This window comes from Aquarana catesbeiana, linkage group LG04 (assembly GCF_042186555.1).
Source record: "Aquarana catesbeiana isolate 2022-GZ linkage group LG04, ASM4218655v1, whole genome shotgun sequence".
NCBI classification, from domain to species: domain Eukaryota; kingdom Metazoa; phylum Chordata; class Amphibia; order Anura; family Ranidae; genus Aquarana; species Aquarana catesbeiana.
This window is the reverse complement of record NC_133327.1, coordinates 637,883,705-637,910,958: the sequence shown is the minus strand read 5'-3', so window position 1 is coordinate 637,910,958 and position 27,254 is coordinate 637,883,705. Positions and strand designations below refer to the sequence as shown.

The 27,254-nt window shown below is 40.9% G+C and overlaps 1 protein-coding gene across 3 annotated transcripts in view; it reads left to right on the top strand.

Moving 5' to 3' along the window:
• Window positions 1–27,254, top strand: part of PROX1 (prospero homeobox 1) — a 120,646-nt gene that overhangs the window by 74,194 nt on the left and 19,198 nt on the right. For all 3 annotated transcript variants that reach the window (XM_073628387.1, XM_073628390.1, XM_073628388.1), the window contains one exon: window positions 1,423–1,617. In XM_073628387.1, the coding sequence (XP_073484488.1) occupies window positions 1,423–1,617 (195 nt within the window). The remainder of the gene's footprint in view (window positions 1–1,422; window positions 1,618–27,254) is intronic.

Below are 27,254 nucleotides of genomic sequence, written 5' to 3'. Positions count from 1 at the left end.
AATGGAGGAGACTGAAGGATCCGATCAGGTCCACCTGAAAAACAGGTGGACCTGATTGGACAGCCCGTATGAAAGGACCCTAAGGACAAACAGGGCATGCACCACAAGATGGACAGATAGGTCAGGAAGCTAAAACATACACATAACTCCATCTGAGGTCTAGTATGTCAATAAAGTATATCTAAAGGAAAAACTTTTCTTTTACATTTAAGTAGAGTGGTGATTGGTTAGAACTACTGTCAATTGTTATTGTTGTCTGTGTCCCCGATAGGGAGATTTACTCTCTTTAACTGTCCAGGTCAAAAATGTGTCAGAAAATGAAAGGTAGGATAAATTCTAAATTTTAAGTTGCCACCAGAATAGGAATAGAGGGGAAATCTTCCAATAGGGACACATTTTCTATGACAAATGTCTTAGAGGGAATGTCCCCTACATTGGAAAGATATATTCCCACTTACTGTTGAGTCTACAGGACAGGAAGTGATGGGAAATCTCTCCGATGGGAAATTGACATTGGATTTAAGCCATCACTACTCTATCCAAATAAGTTTTGACTTTAGAAATACCTATTTTATTGGCAGCACAAGAAAGGGTGCACCTAGGAGTTTTAATTATGATTTTAGTAGTCCTTTAAAGTAGAAGTCCACCCAAAATGTATTATGTTATTTTTAGCGTACTAAAAGGTTAGAAACTCGGCAGGGAGATTTCCCTCCAATACCGGTTCTGGTGACTGGTGCCTAGACAGGAAGTGAAATGAACGCAGTATGAAAAACATTTTTAAGCTATCTATGTAGCCTGTGAGCCTTCGTGGGGATTTCTCTTCACAACTTGTTCCTACAGGTGACGCCTAGGACAGGAAGCAAGTTAAAATCTCTCCAATGGAAACACAGAGAGCTATAAAAGCTGGACAGAAGTTCTAATCCTTTCCTGCTCCATCCAAAACTATAAAAAAGTTGGGTCAACTTCTAAGGATTAGAGCACCTTTAAAATTTAAAAAGAAAAAAAACAAATATTAGACAATTCATGAAGACCATTAGAACATTAATAAAGGTTTCTAGTAAGGACCTGCTTTGAGCTCAATACCAGAAAGCATGTATACAAAAAAAGAAATTGTAGAGTATTCCTCAGTTAAACAGTCATAAGCCAGACTCAAAGGCAAGGCATCTAGGGTTGTTTTTGGGACAAATCCACACACACAGCACAATGACCTCTGCTTGTGTTCACCAAGTAAACGGGGAAATCTGAAATAGCTGGACTTTGGATGATTCCTGTACAGCTCTAAACAGATAGTAGAGTAAAGAGAGAAGGTCGTATTTTCAAACCTGCTGGTTTTCCTATATATCAGTAGCACTGAGGTGTAAAAAGTGCACTTATTTGTTAATATCTATTGTACATTACATGATCCCTTTACTTGTGTTCCAGTTCAACAGGTGCATTACCTCCCAGCTCATCAAGTGGTTCAGCAACTTCCGAGAGTTCTACTACATCCAGATGGAGAAGTATGCCAGGCAATCCATCAATGATGGGGTGACCAGCACTGATGAACTGTCCATCACTCGGGACTGTGAACTCTACCGAGCCCTCAACATGCACTACAACAAAGCCAATGACTTTGAGGTACGTGCCATTCTTGTACATCACCTACATTACCACATTTCATGTTATACAATGAATTCTTTATGGTTTCTAAATAGAATTGATCAGACCCTATATTCTGTATATGCAGACTAAGAAATGTTCACATGAATCCTTTCTAGTGATGATCTATCTATGTATAAGCCGCTCCTAGCTTCTTGAGCAAACTGTTATAGAATGGAAGATATCCCACTGATATGATGAAAGATTCTGTCATGAAAAGACAATAATGGTCATTATTATTTTCCCAGGCTTGATATGGGTGTCAGAACCCACCAGGATAGCCCAAACCTAACACTTTGGTTGGACAACTGTAGAGTTGACCACAGCAGAGAGGTAGAAGTCCTCTTGCATTACGTCATTTAAAGGCATGCAGTGGGGTTGATTTACTAAAGACAAACAGGAAGTTCATTTTGCAAGGGAAGTTTTACTTTGCAAGGGAATTTTCCCCAGAGCTTAGTGAATGTTGTGAGATTTCACTTTGCAGAGAATACTTGATTATATGCAAGGAAGAAAAAAAAAAACAGCATTTTTCCCTGTGCATGATTGCATCATGGAAGTCAGCAGAGCTTCACCACATTCACTAAGCTCTGCGGCAAATTCCCTTGTAAAGTAAAACTTCCCTTGCAAAATAACCTTCCTGTTTGTCTTTAGTAAATCAACCCCATCAATGTCAATATGTCTACTGTCCAATTTCCCATGTACTTTAGTTTTGCGATGCCTAAAGTATCTATATTAATCCAAAACTTTCTTGTGGTTAGAGTAGGTCAGGCGTAGAGAAGGTGAAGATATTTCAGCTCTCTTCCTGTTCTGGAGACACAAGCAAAAGTGAGAGGAAATCTCTCCCAAGTATAAAGAGATTTCCACCTGAACAGTTGTTTTTCCCATTTTTGGCCATCTGTGTTCTATTGAAGAGATTTCACTTTCTGTCCTATAGACATCACAGGAAGTGAGGGAAAATCTCTCCAGAGTGAGGTAAATACTCCCCTAATCAATCGTCCCCATTAGAAGATTTCCACTCTATTCCTGTTCTGGTGACAACTGAACATTTTGGATTTACCCTCACTCTCTGTCTCAGTGACCATGATTGCCAAAAGAAATGGAGAAGGTGAATTTCCCAAGCAGGGACACAGATGGTAGTTTAAAACAGACAGGTTCTGACCCCTAATCACTCTTTCCAAAATAAAAAAATAAAAATAAACAAAAAAAGGTTTTTGGCTTTAGACACAGGCGATGTGCTAAGATTGCTGTCACTCCGCGCATTTAAATAATCACAGGGCTGCACCACAATCGTTTGTGCTGTGTGACAACTGGGCTCATGTATGGGTAACACTGGATCAATTAATTTCTTACGCTTATTACATTTAGAAATAATATGTTCTAATATTCTGATTTTTTATTAAGTGTCTGTCAACCTTGAGAGGTGGCAGTGTCCCACACAATTATGGACTAAATGGGGCTTAAACTAAAAATGGTCCCTGACTTGAAATGTTTCAGTGTGCAGCCCTTAGCTACTTACAGGGGTCAGTTTGTCTGTACTGTTCAATCTAGGTCTGTTAAAAGCTTCTATGGCAATACATGGATTTCCGATAGGAAACAGCTATTTGCTATGGGAATGAGGTCACATAATTTTCCTGTGTATAGACCATGCCTAGAAGGTTAGCAATAACCACCGATCAATTTGTAGCTACTAAAATAGCCAGAAGCTACGTCTGTCATAGACAGTGTAGTTGCACTTCCGTATCTGGCCAGGAACCCCAACCGATAAGGAACTTTGTTCTGGGCCAAATGTTTCAAATGGTGCCAAGGAAAATAGGACCCATCGCACAATGACCAGTATACTAAAAAATGCAAGCTCCCCCTGCTTTGGTATCCAGTGTTTTCCCTTACCGTTTCCTTTGGGGTATCGTGATTTCAGCCCAGGCCAAAAGTTAATAGCAGCCATTGCTGAGCCTTCTTTGAAAATGTTACTTGCCTAGCTTCTCTGGACAAAATGGTTTCTGCTTCACAGCTCTGGAACAAGCCTAGAAGTTAGAATTTATAGTAGATCTCCTGATCTACATAGTTCAGAAAGTAATAAAGTGATTGGATTAGCATGCCAGCCAGGCACCTGGCATTTTCTGGAGGACGGCCTCAATACCTTAGTGCTGGCTTTGGTTTAGCAAGCTTTTTCGAATGTCATCAATACACCAAACATAAAGGCGCTTTAAAGCGGAACTAAAGTCCCAGATACAACCATTTGCTGGCCAGGCCTTTTCTGGAACTTTTTGCTTGAAAGTTTAAATTAGTATTTATTGCTAGTAAATTACTTAGAACCCCAAACATTATATACTTTTTTTTAGCAGAGATCCTAGAGCAGTGATGGCGAACCTTGGCCCCCCAGATGTTTTGGAACTACACGCTCATACACTCTGCAGTGTAGTTGAGCATCATGGGAAATGTAGTTCCAAAACATCTGGGGTGCCAAGGTTCGCCAACACTGTCCTAGAGAACAAAATGGTGATGGTTGCAATATTTTATGTCACACTGTATTTTAACCGCTAAGCCACCGCCCACCGTCATATGACGGCTGGACAAGGCTTCTGTTGTTCTGGGAGGACGTCATATGACGTCCTCGCCCTCCTGAGCCACTAGGGGGCGCGCGCGCGCCGCCGGCGGCGCGCGCGCGTGCCCGCTGCGTCACTCGGGACCCGGTGCGCGTGCCCGGCGGCCGCGATGTCCGCCGGGCACCCGCGATTGCCGGGTAACAGAGCAGGAGCGTGGATCTGTGCATGTAAACACAGATCCACGTCCTGTCGGAGAGGAGACCGATGGCGTGTCCCTTGTACATAGGGACAGCGATCGGTCACCCCCCCAGTCAGTCCCCTCCCCCCACAGTTAGAATCACCTCCTTAGGTCATACATTAACCCCTCGAGCGCCCCCTAGTGTTAACCCCTTCCCTGCCAGTCACATTTACACAGTAATCAATGCAATTTTATAGCATTGATCGCTGTATAAATGTGAATGGTCCCAAAAATGTGTCAAAAGTGTCCGATGTGTCCGCCGCAATATCGTAGTCACAATAAAAATTGCAGATCGCCGCCATTACTAGTAAAAAATAAATAAATAATAAAAATGCTATAAATCTATCCCCTATTTTGTAGACGCCATAGCTTTTGCGCAAACCAATCAATATACGCTTATCGCAATTTTTTTTTACCAAAAATATGTAGAAGAATACGTATCGGCCTAAACTGAGGAAAAAATTTGTTAAAAAAAAAAAAAAAATTGGATATTTATTATAGCAAAAAGTAAAAAATATTGTGTTTTTTCAAAATTGTCCCTCTTCTTTTGTTTATAGCGCAATAAATAAAAACCGCAGAGGTGATCAAATACCACCAAAAGAAAGCTCTATTTGTGGGGAAAAAAATGATAAAAATTTAATTAAGGTGCAGTGTAACATGACCACGCAATTGTCATTCAAAGTGCGACAGCGCTGAAAACTGAAAAATGGCTTGGGCAGGAAGGGGGTGTAAGTGCCCTGTATTGAGGTGGTTAAATTACATTTTTTTGGAAAAAATACACTTTTTTGAATGAAAAGAAAACAAAATACTAAAGTTAGCTCAATGTATTTATATAATGTGAAAGATGATGACAGAGAAGGTCTAGCGCTGGAATTATTGCTCTCGCTCTATCAGTACCTCACATGTGTGGTTTGAACACAGTTTACATATTACGACTTACGCATTCGTTCGCAAGTACGGAGGGATGGGGCGCTTTAATATTTATTTTTCTTATTTATTTTACTTTTTATTTTTTTATTTTTACACTGTCCCTTTATTTTTTATTTTTACATTATCCCTTATTTTTTTATTTTTTTTATCACTTTTATTGCTATTACAAGGAATGTAAGGAATGTAAACATCCCTTGTAATAGAAAAAAGCATGACAAGCCCTCTATATTGAGTGGTCTGGGGTTCAAAAAGACCTCAGATCTCTCATTTACCTTTAAAAGCAGAAAATAAATGTAAAAAAATGGCATTTTGACTTTATGAAAAAAAAAAAAATCCTGTCTATCTGCCCGAGAACAGGAAGTGACATCGGAGGTCACTCTGGTCCTCCAAGGGCATAGAGCCAAGTGTGGGCAATCTTCCCCTCACTCGACTTCCTGCCTATCTAGCAAACAGATCGGATCATTGCCGGGTTTACCAATGGCTCCGGTAAAAGCGGAAACGACCAGAAAGCGGTAGGGAGGGGGGCACCTCTCCCACCACCCTTAAAAGTGGTCCCGTGGTGAATTCCATAACCCTAGTATTAAACGTCAAAGTAATGACGTATATATACTGTAGGTGGTATGGCAAGTTTAAAGACTGTGAGCAGACAGGCAGTTTATTTCAGAAAGGACAACCAGTTCCTCTTCCACAATAAAATAAACCTACCTGCCCGCTCATAGTTTTCTTTGGAATGTACATTTGCAATGCTTGCACAGCTCAAGGTACATTCCGGAACTGCACCTGTGTCAGATATGCAGCGCTTCTACCTCCCCAATTGTCATCCACAGCTGGATTACTGGTACTCAGGCGTGGGTTGCTGAAAAAGAATGAAGAGAGGGCACACCAACCTTGCACATTATAAATAATATTTATTACAATCAAAAAGAAGGAAACACACTCACAAACAAGTGGATGGTAAAAGCATATCAGAGTCCACAATGGACAAAAAGCAACCAGTGTCTGACACGCCAGAGCACCTTCCAGATGACTGACGCATTTCGAGGGGAGATCCCCTCTTCCTCAGAGCCATTGCTGAAAACAGCCAATACACTGTAGATACGAAGGTAGCTGGCACCATGGTAGAGCGCAGTATAACCTCATTCAGCCACAAACAGCTTTAATCAGGATTCATGAGTAAGGCTTTTGAGGCTGAAAGGCGTTGACATTCTGTGCTATATACATCGCTGTTTAATAAGACTAATTTTATGCTGTGATCTACCGTGGTGCCGGTGTTCTGTCAAAATAGCCAACTCATCGAAATCTCCAATTATGTCACTTCCGTTGACTCTCCAGCAGCAGATTTAGACAAGTTGGCTCTACTGCTCATGCGCACGCATACACCCGATCGGATCTTCCAATCGCCGCAGTGCGCATGCGCAAGGCACGTCACTAACCTTTTTTGAAAACTTGTCGATTTCTCCAACAGCTGCCAGTGCATACAGGGTTTCTGTTATTCTGTCGGGTGCACGCCTGCACATGGGCAGTAGAGCCAAATCCTCAAAATCTGCTGCTGGAGAGTCACCGGAAGTGACGTAATTGGAGATTTCGACGAGTTGGCTATTTTTACAGAACACCAGCTACTTTCGTATCTGCTGCACCTGTGTGTCCCAGGATAGCTGAACTCCTGCACATGCTCAGGAGTGACGCCAACCTGCACCAGCCAATGAAGATGACTGCAACCTAGCATCTGGAAGAAACTGGGGAGATGATGCCGGAATCAGCAAAGGAGTGTTGGACCGTTAAAGGGATGTAAGTATTGGGACTTTAGTTCCGCTTTAAATTTGAAAGCTCGTCCACCTTGACAATGCAACTACCTCTGAAAAGTTGACACTTTTTGGAAACAGATCATCGATTCGCAAAGTTTAATCATTTTTAGGCGTACGTAGTTCCAACAGATGGTAAAAATCCACTCTCCAGAGATCGCCACAATAGTAGATATAAATGTCTGACTTTAATATCCTCTTAGCAGACCTGAGCAACCCGTCTCTTATATTACATATGTGGCGGCACATAACATTGGGTTCATGCTCTTGTTCAGCTGAGGGTGACTGATCTGTGCCTGCTGATTACGGCATTAACCTTCCTCCTTATTCCTACTGCAAGGAATAAAAATCGGCAGCTAATGATGAAATTGGAGACGGAGAGTTTTTTTAGCAAACAGAGCATTTGCCATATTTAGCCTCGTCCCTTTCCTTGCAGACACAATTTGCTGATCTTTCAACGTGATTAAAGCTGGAGAGGAGACTGTTTCTGTAAAATCACCGGCGTGCTCTTCAGATGCTTCTTTTACCCCAGCGTGCTTTTCAAACGCACTTGACTTTCACTTCCACTGACGATATAGGTTAAGGACCAGAGATGATTAAGCAGTGAACTTGTCCCGTCATAAACCGTGTCAGTGACTTGCCATTCCCTGTAGTGTGCCCTGCGTCAGGCAGTTAAAAGCAAAGTCACATTAGATGTAGGGGAAGATTTTGGCCTTGTCATTTAAGCGGTAGCCTTATGGCCAATACCCAGCGGTGCTTACTGTGCTAGAATACAATGGCTCCCATTATTCTCTGCTGATGACCAAAATTTTATACATTTACATTTTTACATGGGGGGAGGGGGGTAAGAAATGCAAAGTAATTCAATGCGGAATTCTGTTTTACAGCAAATACATAGGGACCTTGTTTGTCTTGGAGTTTTTATAGATTTTAAAAAAATAGGCAGTTATTTAACTAGTGTGCAAACGGCAGCAGTATGCTCTGGACAACCAATCAAATCTTATGCCGCGTACACACGATCGGACTTTCCGACAACAAAACCGTGGATTTTTGTTCGAAGGTTGTTGGCTCCAACTTGTCTTGCACACACACGGTCACACAAATGTTGGCCAACAATTACGATAGTGGGAACGTGGTGATGTACAAGACGTACGATGAGCCGATAAAAAGGAAGTTCAATATTCATGTGATATCTCCATTACGAACGCTAGTTTTACAAGACTGAGCGCTTCCGGCTCGTACTTGATTCCGAGCGGAAATTCCGACAACAAAGTTTTGTTGGTGGAAAATTTGAGAACCTGCTAGCCAACATTTGTTGGCGGAAAGTCTGACAACAAATGTTCGATGGAGCATGCACACGGACAGACTTTCCGCCAACAAGCTCACATCCAACATTTCCCATTGGAAAATCCAACTGTGTGTACGCGCCATTAGCCTTTGAGAAAGGACTAAATATAGCTGATTGATGTCTGCACACCAGCAGGATTAAAGCCTAAGTTTAAGCAAAATTAAAAAAAAAAAATCAGCATAAGGGATGAACCGTTACAATGAAAAGCAATGAGAAGCACTCTATGAATGGAAGAGGGAGATTTTACATTCATCCTGTCTTCCATTCATAGAGTGCTTTTCATTCATGAAGCTATAGTATAGCTTCTATGAATGGAGGAGGAAGGTGGAAAGGGCGGGCATAGTCTGCACTCTTAAAGAGAGAATATTACAGCTGCTGCCATATGGTGGGGGGGGGGACTTCAGATTTCAACTAGGACAGCTGGCACCAGCACAAAGGACACTTATAATTAAGTACTGTCCCTTGTGATAGAAGATAATTTATAGTGAAAATGAAGCTAGTACACATTGCAAATGAGTACTGTGAAGTTACCCTTTACATTATTTTTGCAATGACCTTACCTTCTTTTTCACATAGGTTTATAGGTTACCTCCACTCAGGTCTCAGATTACACTCAGCTCTCTGCTCTATGCTGTGCAGTGTGTGACATCTGATCCCTGCCACTTGACCTCTGGAGCTCAGAAATTATGTGTAAAATGTTTGCTTTGGGATGCTGTAGAGGAGAAACGACTGCAGATAAATAGGCACGTTTTATGTAGGAGGATTTATTTAATCTCCGTGTAGCACCTGAGGCTCAACACTTCACTGGGTATATGTAAAAGTTTACAACCACTTTAACACACACATAGGGGAATTTGTCTTCCACTTACAGAATTGCCATACAAGTATTAGGTGTAGGATCTAGAAAGGTCAAAGCTTGGGTCACAGCCACACCTCCGAAGTTCTGAAAATCCCACCTTAGGCCACAAGAATTTTTAGGTTTTAATTTATGCTCACTCAATTCTGCCCATCTATCATATTTTAAATAACAAACTACATAAATCTTTAATTAACTCCAACTGTAGAGGTTATGAAAGTCCAAAGTCATCTCAGCCCTGCTTGCCATATCGTTCCCTAATCGATAATTATATTTCCCTTTTGCACCTTCTGCATTGTCCCAGCCCGACGTTCACTTATTACAGTGACAGACCAAGCGGTTGGTTTGTCCTCTTTGTTTTAATGTCAGTCATTACGCCTGTGTCTCCCTCTTGTCATCCTTCTTTATTTCACATCATTGGCTCCATCCAAAGCCCTGTGAGATCCACTTTAAACCTCCTTACTCAACGTCTATTAGTTCTACCATATCGTGACCTTTTTTCAACATCCTTAAAGAAAAAGATACAGTGTAACATTGCTTTACTTTTCTTATTGTCCTTTGTTGAGCCGAACAAAGCCTTTTCCACAGTGGCTATAGCCCATAATTATACAGCTTTCAATAGCAGTGTCTTGGCACATATCAAAGTTCAGAGGAGCCTTTGGAATAAAAAAGATGTTTTGTGGCAGCCTAGGGAGGGTCTCATCTTTCCTTCAGAAAATAGTTCAAGGCTCTTCTGTCAAGCTTCCCTACTTAGAGCTTTCTCTCCTCCTGCTTCATAAAGTTTAAAGGGGATTCAGTGGAGTCCTGTGATCTCTTTCCTTTGAAAGATTGTGCACAGAGCAGGCCTTTGACTTCAAGAGTTCACAGATTCCATGTCTTTAGGTATCATATGTCTGACCTTATCAGTTACTCCATTTAATGTAGGAGAAAAAGTCCCAGCGCTTTGTGTCGCTCTGTTTTGCATCTGTGAAATGATTTGGTGAAAGGAGCGTCCTTTTTAATACGCCATTTCTGGCTGTAACCTACCCTGTGGATCTTTTGGAGAGAGGGACAGAGAAAAAGTACGGTCTTGTGTCTTGTCTACGGATGATTTCACAGGCAGAATACAATTATGCAATAACAGAACCCCATACAAAACAAACTTATTTTTTTTTCCTTCCCCGTCTTCCCACCTCTATTTGATACTTTGGCTGCTTCTGTGATTGCTTCTCCCCTCCTGTGCAGACAACAGCCAACGCATCCTGCTTGGGCAGCAATAGGCTTTCCCTTGCTGTGACCTACCCTTAAGGCCCTGGTAATTAATTGTCCTTTGGAGATGGGGAAAGTTCAAAGGCAGTGTGCACGGGTGATGCTCATTGTCTGACACTCACATCCCCTTCATTGCACATAAAGGTTATCAATAGGCCTAGCATGGGCTTATTTCTCACAGCTGCTAATGATTAATATGGCTTTCAGGGCAGAAATCAATTTGATTCTCCAGTTCTGTATAGGGAAGGGGGGAGAGTCACTTTTAACACGGCTGACAATTGTTGATGCTGAGTGTTTTGAGTGATCATGCTTCTTTAACTACAGAGGCCATGGAGTACTTTTTTTTTCCCAAAAGTCTTGTGAAGAACATGTTCTAATTTAGACATTCAGATCTTAAAAATTGTTATTTGCATAGAGGATAGTATATAGTACTTCCACTAAATTCTTAAGGGGTCATAAAAAGAGGGGGTAGTAGAAAATCTAGATCTTGTATATTAAAAAGGAAAGGTAACAGATCTTGTAGCAACTAATCTGATTCTTGTTTTTGCTTCCAAATTCAAAAAACAAAATGGCAGTTGGAAATGGATTGGTGGTTTTGGATGAAACGTCTCTTTAGAATGCTTCTATACATGATTGTGTTGTGCGGGATGTTGAGATTATTTCTGCTAATTGTGTGTTAAAGTAAATCTTTACTGCGGGTCACTTGACGGTTTCCTCCTGAAGATGCTAGCTGTCAAGTTATTGAACCCAACTGGGTTCAGTAAGGTTTGGAGCCACTGACCTGGAACAAGTATGTATAAGTGTAAACTCGGAGTATAGTCAAATGCCTTTCTAAAATGATTGGTCCAGGTAAACAACAAAACATTTTGAAGCAAGAGGGTAAACATGCAAGCCAGAAAACTTGGATTAGCAGTGGCAGTGACAAACTCTATAATGGCTTAGACATACAAATGTCCTTAAATGTACCGAGTTGTGCCTGTGGCTGCCAGACAGAATTCACAAGTGCCCATACTCGGCTGTCATTGTTGAAGGCAGATATAGTGACTAACTTTTTTATGACCACCTCAAGGTTGGTGTAGTGGCTAGTGGTTTCCAGCAGGGGGTTCCTTGGTTTGAATCTTGGCCAGGACATGCATGGAGTATGCATGTTCTCCCTGTCTTTATGTGGGTTTTCTCCCACACGCTAAAGACATGCTGGTAGGCTTTTGACTTAAATGGCCCTGTTTCTGTAAATTAGCTATACATATGTGTTATCACATTCTTCACACCATTCCCAAGCCTGAGCAGTTGAGGATAAATCTGGCAGCCTACCTTGTAAAAAAAAAAAATGCCAAGAAATTTCTATGGAAAAAGGCTTTCAATTGTCTCAATCATGGTCACAAATTCAGAAGATAGAGCCGGCAACTCCAATAATCCTTAATCCATTTTATTGACACATGAGAAAGATTCAAAGATACAAATGGGCTCACGTGTTCCGGCTGATAAGCCTTGTCTTAATCATGGTGCCAGAGAGCTGGCCCATAGAAGTACCGGTGGTAGGATATGACTGAACAGATTTAAACATACACATACAACTAGCCAACAACCAAGCTGTGTCTAGTGGTCACCAAAGAATCAGTAAATAGTTACAAGTTTAATTCATGGTAAAGAGTGGCTGTTAACTGAGCAAGGCTTAAGCTGGCCACACATTAATCTTTTTTTAGTCAACCAGTGGGTTGAAAAAAAAATAAAAAATGACCCGATTCCCCCATTCACACATTCAATGGATGGGCAAATCACTCCCGCTGAGCTATTGAACTGGTCAGTGCTGCCGGTTATAGCCAGGTGCATTAATCATTCCATAAACAAATCCAACAGGCTGATTGTACAAAAGTCAATCTGTAGATCGACTTCTGTAAAACCAACCTGGCCATACATGGATTGAAGCATGGACCAGTCAAATTTCGATCCATATATAGTCACCCTTACTATGATAAAGTGGAATTTCACGAGGTATCTATAACTCTCTATAAACCTGAACAAAGTGTACCCAGAAAACATTAAAGGAATGGCTTATTCAAGTACAATGTAAAATGTGTATGATGGTAGACTCTTGTAAAGATTCAGCTATACCAGTCCTATAAACTGTACCTAAAACTCCAAGTCTCTGGTGAGCACTCATGCCTGCAGAGACTGGCAGTTGATAAGTATCATGACTTTCTTTTTTCTTGCCTTACAAGATTATTTTGCTAATTAGAAGGTATATACTGTGTGTAATTTGATTTGATTGGAGGAAATCCTATCACTGTCAGATAGACTGGATCTGTAGTGTGTTATTATGATTTTGCAGGTATATGGTTATATTGTTCCTATCAGAGATGACAGAATTTCTGCCTAATTAAGAGGGTGGTCCCATGTTGTACATATGTGCAATCCATTTTTAAAAAAGATGAGGAATATTTTATGCCTTACAGCAACACTAATGCCCCGTACACACGGTCGGATTTTACGATGGAAAATGTCCGATCGGAGCGTGTTGTCGGAAATTCCGACCGTGTGTGGGCTCCATCGGACATTTTCCATCGGATTTTCCGACACACAAAGTTGGAGAGCAGGAGATAAAATTTTCCGACAACAAAATCCGTTGTCGGAAATTCCGATCGTGTGTACACAAATCCGACGGACAAAGTGCCACGCATGCTCAGAATAAATAAAGAGATGAAAGCTATTGGCCACTGCCCCGTTTATAGTCCCGACGTACATGTTTTACGTCACCGCGTTTAAAACGATCGGATTTTCCGACAACTTTGTGTGTCCGTGTGTATGCAAGACAAGTTTGAGCCAACATCCGTCGGAAAAAATCCATGGATTTTGTTGTCGGAATGTCCGAACAATGTCCGACCGTGTGTACGGGGCATAAGTCTGATGTAACTTTTTCCTGAACTTGAGTAACTTGGATTACAGAGATGTATAGTTAAAATGTATCTAAACCCAAGAACATAATATTTTTCATTTTACCAATCCAGTTTCACCTGGAGATCCTGCTAGTAATGCACTCCCTGTCCTAGGATGACAACACTTGCTCACTGTACTGTATCTACTTAAAAACTCAAGGAAAGCACTACAGACCACCTCTCCTTTTCTCCATAACATAGGAGGAGGTGTTCTGTAGTCCCCAAAGATGTCTTAGAATGATGTAACGGACAAAAGCACAGCATAGGTAGAGACTTGGGAGGTTATAAGCTGATGAGACTTCTAGCAAAATCATCATATTTTTTTTAACCTGCTCCAGTAAAAGTGGGACTGGATATGAGGACATCTCTCAAATGGAACATAGCAAAAAAAACTGCTAGAGGTTCTAACCCATCCACACTCTCTCCAAAAGGCTTTGCCAGAAACTGGGCTTTGGGTCAGGTAAAAAATAAAGTGTATTTTATTGCAGCTTACCAATTCTTAGATGTGGTGACCACATTTCATTATTCACAATTTTTTCCTTTATTTTCACTTGTTGACCCGACCAGTAAGCCTGTTATTTTTCAACAGGCTAAGCAGTCCAGCAAAAGTGGCAGGGGTGCTTACAATGGTCAGCTTTTATTCATTTATGTAAAACTTTTATCCCAGAAAGGAAAGAAAGCTGTTGCTGTAACCACTTAAAAAGTGTTATTTGGAGTTCGGCTTTAATTTGTTAGCCAAGTCCATCTAAATCTGTGAGTGCATCCGACACTACCCTCTCTACAGGTTGACAATGCGGCTGTCCAAAGGTGTCTCCATTGCTTCTCCATCCAGGGTGAATACAGGAAGAGTGGCACTGGCCAGTTGACAATAAAAGGAAAATAGCCTAAAAATGGAAAACGAAAGCAGCCACCACATCTAAAGTTTGGTAGGCTGCAATATCTTATGTTTTTGTTTCAGGGCCTACTACAACTTTAATTGGGTTAATAAAGACATGATAGTCAATTTCATCTCCCACAAACTCCTGGAGTTTTAAAGAGGAACACAAAAAAAACGCTCTGAGCATTGCAGGAGGGAAAAATTCTTCCTGACACCACAAGTGCAGATGGATTAGTTGCCCGAATTGATTTTTTAATTGGCTGTATGAGCAGCGAACGGCCATTTCCCAAACTAGAGGGGAAAGGGGAACAATTATTGATGAGTACCAGGAGAATTTCAAGCATGACATGGAATAGTGACATGGGTAGTAGAAAAGGCAAACACTTTAGGCCCATGAACTAAGGGTTGCCCAACCCTGACCCTAACTCTTATTTCCTTTCTCTTTTCCCTTTGCTACTATGGAAATATCATTTTCTATTCTAACACAAAGTAGGCACTGGAAAGGGAAAATTATCACAAAATGTGTGGACCATTAGGGTTTATATTTAGACTCTACAGCCAGCTACGTAGCATCGTACTGCCCATCACTATGAATTCGTATCCATTAGTAAAGCAGTGGTTGATTGAGTACAAGTTAGTCACATATATGGAAGAACAACATACAATATGTTGCCAAAAGCATTGGGTCACCCTTCCAAATCATTTGGTGGAGGGGGGATTATGATGTGGGGTTGTTTTTCAGGGGTTGGGCTTGGCCCCTTAGTTCCAGTGAAGGGAACTCTTAAGGCGTCAGCATAACAAGACATTTTGGATAATTTCATGCTCCCGACTTTGTGGAAACAGTTTGGGGATGGTCCCTTCCTGTCCCAACATGACTGCGCACCAGTGCGCAAAGCAAGGTCCATAAAGACATGGATGAGCGAGTCCTGACCTCAACCCTTTGGGAGGAATTAGAGCGCAAATTGCGAGCCAGGTATTCTCTTCCAACATCAGTGCCTGACCTCACAAATGCGCTTCTGGAAGAATGGTCAAACATTCCCATAGACACACTCCTAAACCTTGTGGACAGCCTTCCAAGAAGAGTTGAAGCTGTTATAGTTGCAAAGGGTGGGCCTACTCAATATTGAACCCTACGGACTAAGACTGGCATGCTATTAAAGTTCATGTGTGTGTAAAGGCAAACGTCCCAATACTTTTGGCAATATAGTGTATTTGTTCAGATCACAACCCTTTGCAAGGGCATATAAGGCTTATAACCATAAGCTGTGCCACATACACTTTTTAGAGTTATTGGACATTAGACTGGTCTTTCTGATTGGTCAATTCAACCAATGTTACTAAAGATATGTAATCAAAAGTCCATCCTATTGGATTCAACTAAGCAGATAAAGATGGGTCCGCCTATCATACACTTGTTGAAGCTGGCCATACTCTGTGGGGATGATTTACAAAAACTGGAGAGTGCAAAATCTGGTGCAGCTGTGCATGGTAGCCAATCAGCTTCTAACTTCAGCTTGTTCAATTAAGCTTTGATATAAAAAAAAAAAAACCTGGAAGCTGATTGGCTTGTATGCAGAGCTGCCCCAGATTTTGCCACAAACTCTCCAGTTTTAGTAAATAGACCCTTATGTAAATTCAGGCAGGTTCCTGATGAACAGGGTGGCCTGTCACTATCCTCCCACCCGACATCTTTTGATTGAAAAATTGAAAGAGCCAGGATGAAAAGTGTCAGTCAAACAGAAGCTACATCCAATCAGATGCAGCAGCTGTTCAGGTATTCTGACAGCCACTGTGAAGCAGAGCTGTGTAAATCTCAAGAATGGATTCAAGAATGGATTCACGGAAATACAAACCCTTTGAGGGTTAAAACAGCTCCCTAATAATTATTTTACCTGTGTATTTAGCAAACTGCCTGGAGTTGTTAACATAAGTGGAAGTAACCAGCCCACCAGTGTGTAGAAAGCTTTAGACTTTAAAGAGGAACTGCAGTCTGCTCACATAATTTGTGATAAAAACATCTTTGCCATTCTGAAGCTTCCTTCCAACCACTTTGCATATTGTTTTATATATACTGTGATTCTGTACTTGCCAAATATGCTGCAGAAATCTCCCTCCACTAAGTCTGGCTGCATCCATTTTAACTGTGGGCAGCTGAAGCTTCCACAGGATTTACTTCCTGGATTTACACAGACACACAGAGGCACACCTACAGCTCTGCAGCTCTCATTGGCCCTCTTATGACTCATCCCCCCTACCTTCCTGGCAAACTCTCACGAGAGAGAGAGAGAGAGAGGGAGAGAGAGAGAGAGAGAGAGAGAGAGCTGTGCATGATGTCATAAGCCTAGGCTAATGACCAGACAAGAAACAGGAAGTTGGCTGTATAAGGTATTTACTGGCAGAGAAAAAATGTTTTACTATCCAAAGTTAAAACAACAAGGGCAAAAGATTTAATAGATGGAAAGATGAAAAAATAACTGAAGGTCCGCTTTGAAGCCGTTTGCGCCCTTAATGGCTTCTTCACACCAAGCCACGGAGGGTGTCGGCGGTAAAGCTATTTTTAGCGCCGCTAAAACGACGGTAAAGCGGCGCTAAAAATAGCTTTACCGCCGACGCCCTCCGTGGCTTCTCTGGCATGGCTATTCGTTTTAGCGGGCGAAAGGGGTTAAATCCGCCCGCAAAATGGCACTGGTGCGGCATTTTGCCAGCGGTATCGCAGCGCTGCCCCATTGATTTCAATGGAGAGCAGCAGTGGAGGAGCGGTGAGTTCACCGCTCCTTCACGGCTCCAAAGAAGCTGCTGGCAGGACTTTTTGTAACGCCCTGCCAGCGCACCACTCCAGTGTGAAAGGAGCCGCTTTTTCAGGCACTACACAGGCGCTATTTTTAGCGCTGTATCGCCTGAAAAACGCTGGCAGCATGAAAGGGGTCTAAGATCCACCTTAATTTAACTTTCCCCATTGACGTCTATGTGTTTCACCAACATGGGCACATTTTTGCCTAAATATGAAAACTCATCCCTACTCATCCGTAACCATTAAAAAAGTTTTTCTTTCAAATTGGGTTCTGCTTTAATGGTGGCCATATGCGCTTTGATTATTATATAACAACAAGGGCAGAAGATTTAATAGATGGAAAGTTGAAAGTGTGATGTGTATACACCAGTACAGTTGAGATCTCTGTCAGCTGCTTGACTGATGTGCTGAGCAATTTGACCTCTCGGTCGCCGGTGTCACTCTCCTGCAGGAAACTGCAAGGTGTTAAATGGCTTTGGAAAATTGTCCGAACCTCAGAGAGATCGGCATTGAGAAGATGCTATGTATGGTTCCTTATTAGAGAACATGGTGGCTTTGTCAGCAGAGTACCAAGAGCTAACAAGCTTGTGCTCCACTAAACACCAGACATGATAACTGCCCGTCCAACAGGTTTCCTTTACTTAAGAAAAAAGTACAGATTCTATGGTAGGTAGACACAGCTCACACAGCCATGCAAAACTAAAAAAAAAAAAGTCTCATCAAAAATTTAAGCCCTTCTTATGAATCTTTAATTGGAAGCAATGAAAAGGGACACGGGCACAGCCAAGTGTTTTGTTTTCTGACTCTCCTCGGGGTTGCTCGCTATTGTCTTTTCCACTTTCTCAAGCCGACGTTCACTTTAATAAAAAAAAAAACGACATAAGTCACTTCTGAAGCAGACAGGCAGCTGCCTGAGTGCAAACACCTAACGTATTCAGTGAAAGGCGCTGTCAGGTGACGGGGGCCTCTTAGCACTTTCCAGACCCGTCGCTTATTTTCATCACAACAAAACCATGCTTCCTGCAGGCGACGTTTTAATCTTCCAGCAGGGCCTCTCACTTAGAAATTAACAATATAAACAAATGCACTTACAAAGCAGGAGTTGGATGAGGACCAAGTGCCAAGGAGACTGCAGTGTACTGATGACCCGACTGGCAAACTATTACCAAGATAGATTTTTTTATATACTCCTGAGATACAGGCTACAAACAAGCATCTTTTTCTTTCGTGGATATAATGTTTATTCATGTTATACAAAGGTTTTGGATGTGCATAGCAAGCATTATCATTCCTGATAGGATTGCTAATCTTAAAATAGAATAATAACTTTAAAACAATGGGAAAAAAAACAATACATTTTATAAGACTAATTAATTATTAGACTAGTATATATAATTAGACTAATTAATATTTCATCATCCCTCACAGTTATTACCTTTTTGTATCACTTGCCCCTCCCTTGTAGATTGTAAGCTCACCAGAGCCAAGTCCTCCTAATCCTTCTGTATTGAATTGTGTTGTGACTGTACTGTCTCCCTATACATTGTAAAGCACTGTGCAAACTGTTGGCGCTTTATAAATCCTGTGTAATAATAATATTTTTTTAATCCTATATGAAATTGCAATATGTGAAGAGAATAATAAAAAGATGGGAATAGGAGGTAATTAATATATGGAAGGAAAAATAATGTATATATAGATGTGTATATATATATATATATATATATATATATATATATATATATATATATATATAATGGCACTCAAAGTCTTGCAGGTGCATGCAATCAGGTCCTTCTACAGGCAAAATACAAGAAAATGTCCAGGCTTGCTGCACTCAAAATTTATTGAAAAAAATAATATATACAAAATATACAAAGACAAGATAGTTCCATAGCATCTACAGTTATATATATATATATATATATATATATATATATATATATATATATATATATATATATATATATATATATATATATATACATACATACAAGAATTATATAGGCACAGTATCACAGTATAAAAATGGATTTCACTAGCTGTAAGCCATAATCATCAAGATTAAAAGAAAGAACTGCTTGAAATACATCACTCAGTGTGTAATGAATCTATATAATATATGAGTTTCACTTTTTGAATTGAATTACTGAAATAAATTAACCTTTTGATGATATTCAAATTTTTTGAGATGCACCTGTATATGTGTTATATATATATATATATCTATATATATCTCAATTTGGAGAAATGTCTTCTTATGCCGCGTACACATGGCTGGACTTGCCAACGGGCTAAACGCCGCCGGCATCTCCGACGGAAAGATTTAGAACATGTTCTATATCTGAGTCCATCGGAAATGCCGACAGAAAAAGTCCGATGGGGCATACACACGGTTGGAATGTCCGACCAAAAGCTCCCATCGGACTTTTTCTGTCGGGAAGTCCGGCCGTGTGTACACGGCATTACTGTTGTGTCTGGTTCATATTTCACTGTTATAATTTCTTGGCAGTGACACCATAAGTTGAAAGAATAAGCAAGAAAAATAGTTTTGTCTGGTGGCTGATGAAAGCATTTGATTAGGCCTTCAAATGTAGGAGCAGAAAAATAAAAAGACAGCCTCTCCAGTATCACTCTAGTATTCATGCTCCAAGCCCCCAAGCTCCTCCCCTGAGGAGCAATGAGCAAGCACATCCATAAGGGTTCTATGGATGCCTTCATTTGCACAAAAGAACTGTAGAATGCTTACCTCTTCATTCCAAGCCATTGGGATTTGTCCTGAAGGCTAAACTTTTGCCAGCCATTGGCATTTATAGAAAAGAGAGTTAATACTAGAAAATTGTTTTATTAAAGTACTACAAAGAGCTGCTAAGAATACAGCAGCCATGACAAAGGACCATTTGAATTAGTATTTGTAGTTGCATCACAAAGATAGACATATTTATTAGTAACATCTGTGTGCCTATTTCAGTTCAATCATTTAAAAATTGATCACATTTCCTTTAAGTTGAACTCCATTCTTACCTAACCTTTAGTCTTACACAGTTGCACAGGCTCCTCTCCAATAATGAAATGGCTTAGACCCCTATCACACTGGGGCGGTTTGCAGGCGCTATTGCGCTAAAAATAGTGCCTGCAAACCGACCCGAAACAGCCGCTGCTTTGTCTCCAATCTCCTTTCACACTGGAGCGGTGCGCTAGCAGGATGGGAAAAAAAAGTCCTAGCAGCATCTTGGAGTGGTGAAGGAGCGGTGTATACACCGCTCCTTCATCGATCCTGCCCATTGAAATCAATGGGGCAGCGCAGCTATACCCCTGGCAAAGCACCTCTGCAGAGCCGCTTTACGGTGGTTTTTAACCCTTTCTCGGACGCTAGCCGTATACCGCCGCTAAAACGACAGTAAGCGCTGCTAATAATAGTGACGCTTTACCGCCGACGCACCCTCGCCCCAGTGTGAAAGGGGCCTTACTCTGAATGTCCTGAACACCGAGCTTCTCACAGCATGCATTAGAAGCTGCAGCAAGTAAGATAGAGGCTGCCTCATTCCCTGGCTGGAGGACATCCATCATCATCTATCTCTTTTCTCCAAAGTCTCACTGTCCCTGATCACCCTTCGTTAATTGGATTTGTGTTCTTTCAATCATGGAGGCTCAGAATCACATGTAAGTGTTACCACAGCTTCCTGATTTTAGGAAGCTATATACAGGCCCCTGCCAACTCCTCCCACCAGCTATAATTTGCCTGCATTGCATAGAGAAGCACAGAGACACAGTGGTGAAGTCATTGGGACTAAAATTAGGTATGTAATGGCAAAAGGTATTATTTTATAATTTTATTAGCATTAGAGATTTAATCTTCAAAATACGGAAAGGTTTCTTCACAGTAAGATCTGTGAAAATGTGAAATAGACTCCCTCACGCTGATTCTTTCCAGCTCAGTAGATTGCTTTAAAAAAGGACTGGATTCTTTCCTAAATGTGCATAATATAACTGCATACTAATATTTACAGGTAAAGTTGATCCAGGAAATATCCAAATGCCTCTCGGGGGATCAGGAAGGAATTTTTCCCCCTGCTGGAGCAAATTGGATCATGCTTTGCTGGGGTTTTTGCCTTCCTCTGGATCAACTGAGGGTATAGGATTGTGTATATGGGATTGTAAGATTTTTTTTTTCCTTGATCCCTTTTATAGGTTGAACTAGATGTCTTTTTTTCCACCTGACTAACTATGTAACTATGTTGATTAGGATGAAAACCAAAATATAAGGAGATTCAACTTTAGCTTTAAATCCCAACCAAAAATAAATGTTCATTATTACAGCGAAACAAAATAATGAAATATGTAGAAAAGTATCTTTGTTGCTTCTAGCAACCAATCAGATGACAGCGGTCATTTTACCAGTAACAGTAAGAAAGTATTTGATTTGTTATTGGTGATTCTTCAATTTCTTAAATCAAGCCTAAATATGTTAGCAGCCTAACCGTCTCCTTTAATGAGTGTCTGCTTTGTATTATGCGATCTATTTAAGCTCTGGCATTGCTCTGCATCTCCATCGTTGTGTATAAAGCCGCTACAAATAAGAAATTGTGATTCTTCTCTCGACGTACATGCATGAGGGACGTTAAAGACTCGTATTTATTTTCCCCTATTTCACCTTGTGTACAGTCTGGTCTGTGACACCGATGGTGATTATGTCATTATTTTACTCTGGGGGTCTTTGGCTCATCTGCGCCACTGATGTACATCTTCTTTGTTACGCTGGCATACGTCCCGTATCGCCAATGCTTCATTAGCCTTAGTGACTGCCTCCTTGCCAGACAAGAATGCCCAAATCTGAGCTCCTTTTGTGCCTGCTTGTTCATTTAGTCATCTTTGCATTTCTTGTGCTTTTTTATCTCCTTGAATTTCTAAAGAGCAGATGTCTGCATGCCTCCCTCTCTCCCGTATCTCCCCAGTCACATAGGGAGAAGAAAATGACTCTTTAACCCCTGTGGGACCGCGCTGACCGAAAATGACCTTTAGCCTGGATCTTACCCCTCGCCAGCCTAAAAGAAGAAAAAAAAATTGCGTAGTTAAACTGTCATTTTCTATAAGAGTTGTACTCAAATATTTACATGCATAGTTACTAACATTTTTTTAAATTTTTCATACGAATCTTATTGTGCAGTGACTGTTTGGTTCTAGGCTTCCAGACAAAAAAAGAATAGAATAAATGTAGATATAAACCATAACTGAATCAGATTTAGTTTGTATCATATAAACCATTGCCATGTTTTATTTTCCATAAAATACTCTTTTCACTCTTTTCATCTCAGTGTTGATCTCCTCCAGTTTCTTTTAGTCACTTCCTGTCTACATGCGCTCGCTCCAGTGTTGCTGCGGAGCATTGCTCTTAGGCCAGCTTCCTGATAGTGACAAGAATAGCGGTCCATGCTGTGCAATGTACATTGGTATTGTCGCAATTTAGTGATCAACAGTAGTGCATGTGACAAGGCAGGAACACAATTTGGAGACAGTTGTCACCCCTTAACAAAAACCGTCAATGCAGGACCACAAGTTGTTTTTGTTTTTTTGGTCCAATGAAAGCTAAAGATTTAAAGTTTGAACATTTGGAATTACATTTCAATGTCACACACAATGTTTTAGGAAGCTATGTCCTATGATCTGCCTGTATTGCATGATATTCTCATTTTATTTCATTTGCATGTTGGTGAAGCTGGGAGACTGCTGGGTTTTTACTCAGACCTATGGGCCCTGGGTTCTTCTTTACTGCTACAGACCCTTGGATCTTCCTTAGTTCTATGAACCTGGGTGTTTCCTCACTCCTGTGGACCTTTGGTTCTTCTTTGTTCCTACAGACCCTGGGTTCTTACTCACTCCTACAAACCCTTGGTTCTTCCTAATGTCTATGGACCCCGGGCTCTTCCTCACACCTACCTCACACCTACAGACCCTGGGTTCTTACTCATTCCTACAAACCCTTGGTTCTTCCTCACGCCTATGGACCCTGGGTTCTTCCTCACTCCTACAGAATCTGGTTTCTTAATCACACCTACAACCCTTTGGTTCTTCCTCACTCCTACAGAGCATGGGTTCTTCCATCACTCCTACAGATCCTGGGTTCTTACTCACACCTACAACCCCTTGGTTCTTCCTCACTCCTATGAATCCTGGGTTCTTCCCACTACTACAGTTCCTGGGGTCTCTTTCACTCCTTTGGACCCTGAGTTCTTCCTCATCACTATGTACCCTGGGTTATCCTCACTGTCCCCACTTATCCTCACATGTGGACCGTTGCTTTCTCCACACTCCTACAGACCCAGAGTTATTCCTCACTCCTATGGACCCTAAATGCTTCCTCACTCCTACTAAACCTAGGTTTTCCTTTATTCCGGTAGACCCTTGGTTCTTCCTCACTCCCACAAACCCTTTGCTATCCATCTATGTTAACCTGTACACCTCTGATGTCTATGGGCACCCTAACTAAAAAGAAATGATATATCTCTTTTACTTGCTATTTTAGCTATATTATTAGATGTATTGAAAAAGAAGAGACTATATCCAATTTGTTAAAATTTACAGATCAACGGCTGAACAAAATCATCAAAAATTTTTAAAATGAGACATGAAAGGGTCTGTTCAGATCCTGCACAAATGCTCTGTAACTTTTATTTATTCGTCTGACAAGTGGCCACAGGGTAGGACCCATCGGTGGTACTGAAGACCTTCAGCAGGCCTAATTTCCAGGCAGTAAGAAGCACTGTTTTGTAACTCGAAAAAAAAATGTTTTGCTGTGTAATTCTTTATCAGTTACTTGGCTCCATACAGGAGGTCTTGCCACAATTTCACAATTAGGTATTTTTTGCCATGCAAAAAAGAAAAAAAATTGAAACGAAAAAAATCTCCCAAAACACATCTTATCTTTCTGAAGTTTGTTTGCCTAGCTTTGTAGTGCATGTAAGCAAAACATGTGAAGGCCACATAGCTTTCAAACCTTAGTTGCAACACACTGACCCCTGTAGAAACTGACTTTATCTGGAAGAGAAAAGTCATTTCTATTTGACAAAGTGTCTCCCTGGCTAGTGTTTATCTAGAAGCTGAAATCCAGCTCATGCTTTATTGATTTTGTTAAATTAATGTCCAAAAGAATGCTACTGAATTTGGAAAACAGCGGTATATTGTGTATGGAGGCTTTGTTAGTATTGTTCAATAAATCCCATAGGCGGAAGCGCAATAACATTTCTTAAAGTAGAACTATAGGTTAATTTTTTTTTTTACCTTTGGATAGAGCATGGGAGAGTTATAACCCCATGTCAGTTTGTTTGCCATCTGCGCCCCATTGGAGAGAGACAACCCTTCACTTCCTGTTTCAAAGCCAAAATAGAGAGGAAATTCCTCCAAAGTGAGGAAGTTTCTGGTTGCCATCGGGTTCATCAGAGCTAGTGTCCCCAAGAAGATTTCCCCCCTATTTCTATTCTGGTGACAACCCAAAATTAGTGATTTTCTTTCATTCTTGGTGAACAGTTTGAGGGCGACTCTCCCTAATGGGGGTACAGACAGCGGTATAAAAAAAAAATAAAAAACTGACAGATGTTATACTCCCTCTCGGCTATCTAAAAGTAAAAAAAAAAAGTTTTTCCTTTAGTTATACATTAAAGCTCAACTCTTATGCCCCGTACACACGGTCGGATTTTCCGACGGAAAATGTCCGATCGGAGCGTGTTGTCGGAAATTCCGACCGTGTGTGGGCTCCATCGGACATTTTCCATTGGATTTTCCGACACACAAAGTTTGAGAGCAGGATATAAAATTTTCTGACAACAAAATCCGTTGTCGGAAATTCCGATCGTGTGTACACAAATCCGACGGACAAAGTGCCACGCATGCTCAGAATAAATAAAGAGATGAAAGCTATTGGCTACTGCCCCGTTTATAGTCCCGACGTACGTGTTTTACGTCACCGCGTTTAGAGCGATCGGATTTTCCGACAACTTTGTGTGACCGTGTGTATGCAAGACAAGTTTGAGCCAACATCTGTCGGAAAAAATCCTAGGATTTTGTTGTGGGAATGTCCGAACAAAGTCCGACCGTGTGTACGGGGCATAAGAAGAAGCTTGTAACACATCCAGTCTTTCCTCTCCCATTTTGCAGTCCATACACAAATCTGTTTTTAATGTCAATTGCCTCGATGGCCACACAGAAAAGTCATCTTTTTATATCTGTCACCATAAGCTGTCAATTTTCTTGCGAATACCAAGTTGGTTCTATGAGCCTTTGCACATCACATCTGATTGATGTACGTGCAACCCACAGAACTGCATGTCCCAAGAGATTAGCTATCGAAGACTGTGATCATTGGTGGCTGGGAAAAGACCAATCTGCTGCGCAGACTAGATATACCCCTATAGGCAGTGCCAACCTAAACCTTCATTTTAAATCAGCTCAAAAAGTGTATGGAAATGTTCTTTTCTTTAGAAAGCAGCCACAGACTAAGTAGAAAAGCCTGTTTCCTGCCAGCATGCTGCAAAGGAGAATTTTCTCTGTGCGGAAGCAGTGGTCTTTCTTCAGAAGTCTGACACGCCTCCTGCTGAGAGCCAGCCAGAGCTCTCCAATCAGCAGGAAGCTTTGCACTTCGCTGGTTGCAGAACCATAATTCTGACCCAGTAGGGGGAGTGTTGCACCTCTGCAAAGAGACAACTGATTCCCTACAGAGAAAAAGGGTCCCATTCTGAAGCAGCTGGGAGGAGACAGCCTTTTCTACTTTGTAACTGTTTTAGGAAGAATACAAATAGTCAGACATTGTTTTTAGCTAATTTAAACAGAAGGTCCAATTGGACTTTAAGGGACTATTCAAATTTTGTAACTGATGACTATGATGATGATCCTACTGCTGTAATCCTTGAAAGATACCCGAAGTACCGCTGTCTTGAGAGGATTTTATATGGTACTGATGCTGACCATTTCTTTTAAAAATGGGAGTTTCCTAGCTGTCATGCTGAAGCATTGGCTTCAACTGTTATATTGCTCCTCAAGCTTCCTCGAGAAGCATAAAGTCCCAACAATTTTAATTTGTGGAGTCCATTTCTTCCCTACACACCAGGTGTACACTTAGGAATAAAGAAATGCAGAAGGAAATTGGAGGAGCATTGGATATTCTGTAGTTTCAGTGCTGTGAGGAGGAAATCAATGGAAAGTCTTTAAGTTTTCCTGTTCGCTGTACCTCCCTGTATATCCATGTAATATAACTATGTCTAATTGTTAACTGCAGACCTCTTTATCAGCCATCAACTAGTCATTTTGACTACAGGTTTTCTGTAAAGCTCCCCTGCAATAGCAAGATAAAGGAAAAAGATAAACCGTTATTTGCAAACTTGCTTGATTTTCCACAAGATTTTAAAATAACACTGATGTGTTAAAAAGTGTATGAATTCTTAGATAAAACTTTTTATTGACCTGATGTTCTACTCAGGAGTACATACACCTTTTACTTTATTTTTTGGGGGGTATTAATGTATCTTTATTATTTTAGTGACCCCTCACCTCTTTAATAGACCGGCCAGATCCAAGTTATGTCCAAGTGAAGACAGCATATGCCAGTGTGTCAGGAGATAGATTTCTCCTCCATCAATATTGACAGGACAAACAGTAGAAGGTAGCAGAGTTTGCTCAGAGGAATCATGTGCACACAAGGGTGAATGAATCCTCGGTAAAGTACTTGAACTGTTTGTCTTCTTTTTCTCAGGTTTCATATGAACGCAATTCTGTTATTTTTCCCTTTCACCTTTGATATTTGGGTTTCTTTAGGAGGCTGAAATTTGATGTGCACAGTAGACTCTGAACCTGGTAAAAGGGCATCAAACCTGAAAAATAGAACTTTGTAAAGTATTCACAAACATATGTGGATTAGTTTGTTTTTTTACCTTTAGTGAACTTGGAATATTGAGATTTTATTAACAAAACTCCCATCAGTGCCAATTTTTTTTCTCCATTCCATAAACGTTTATTAATATTTAAAAAGAGTAGTAGGAAGACCAGAGTAACAAGCATTTG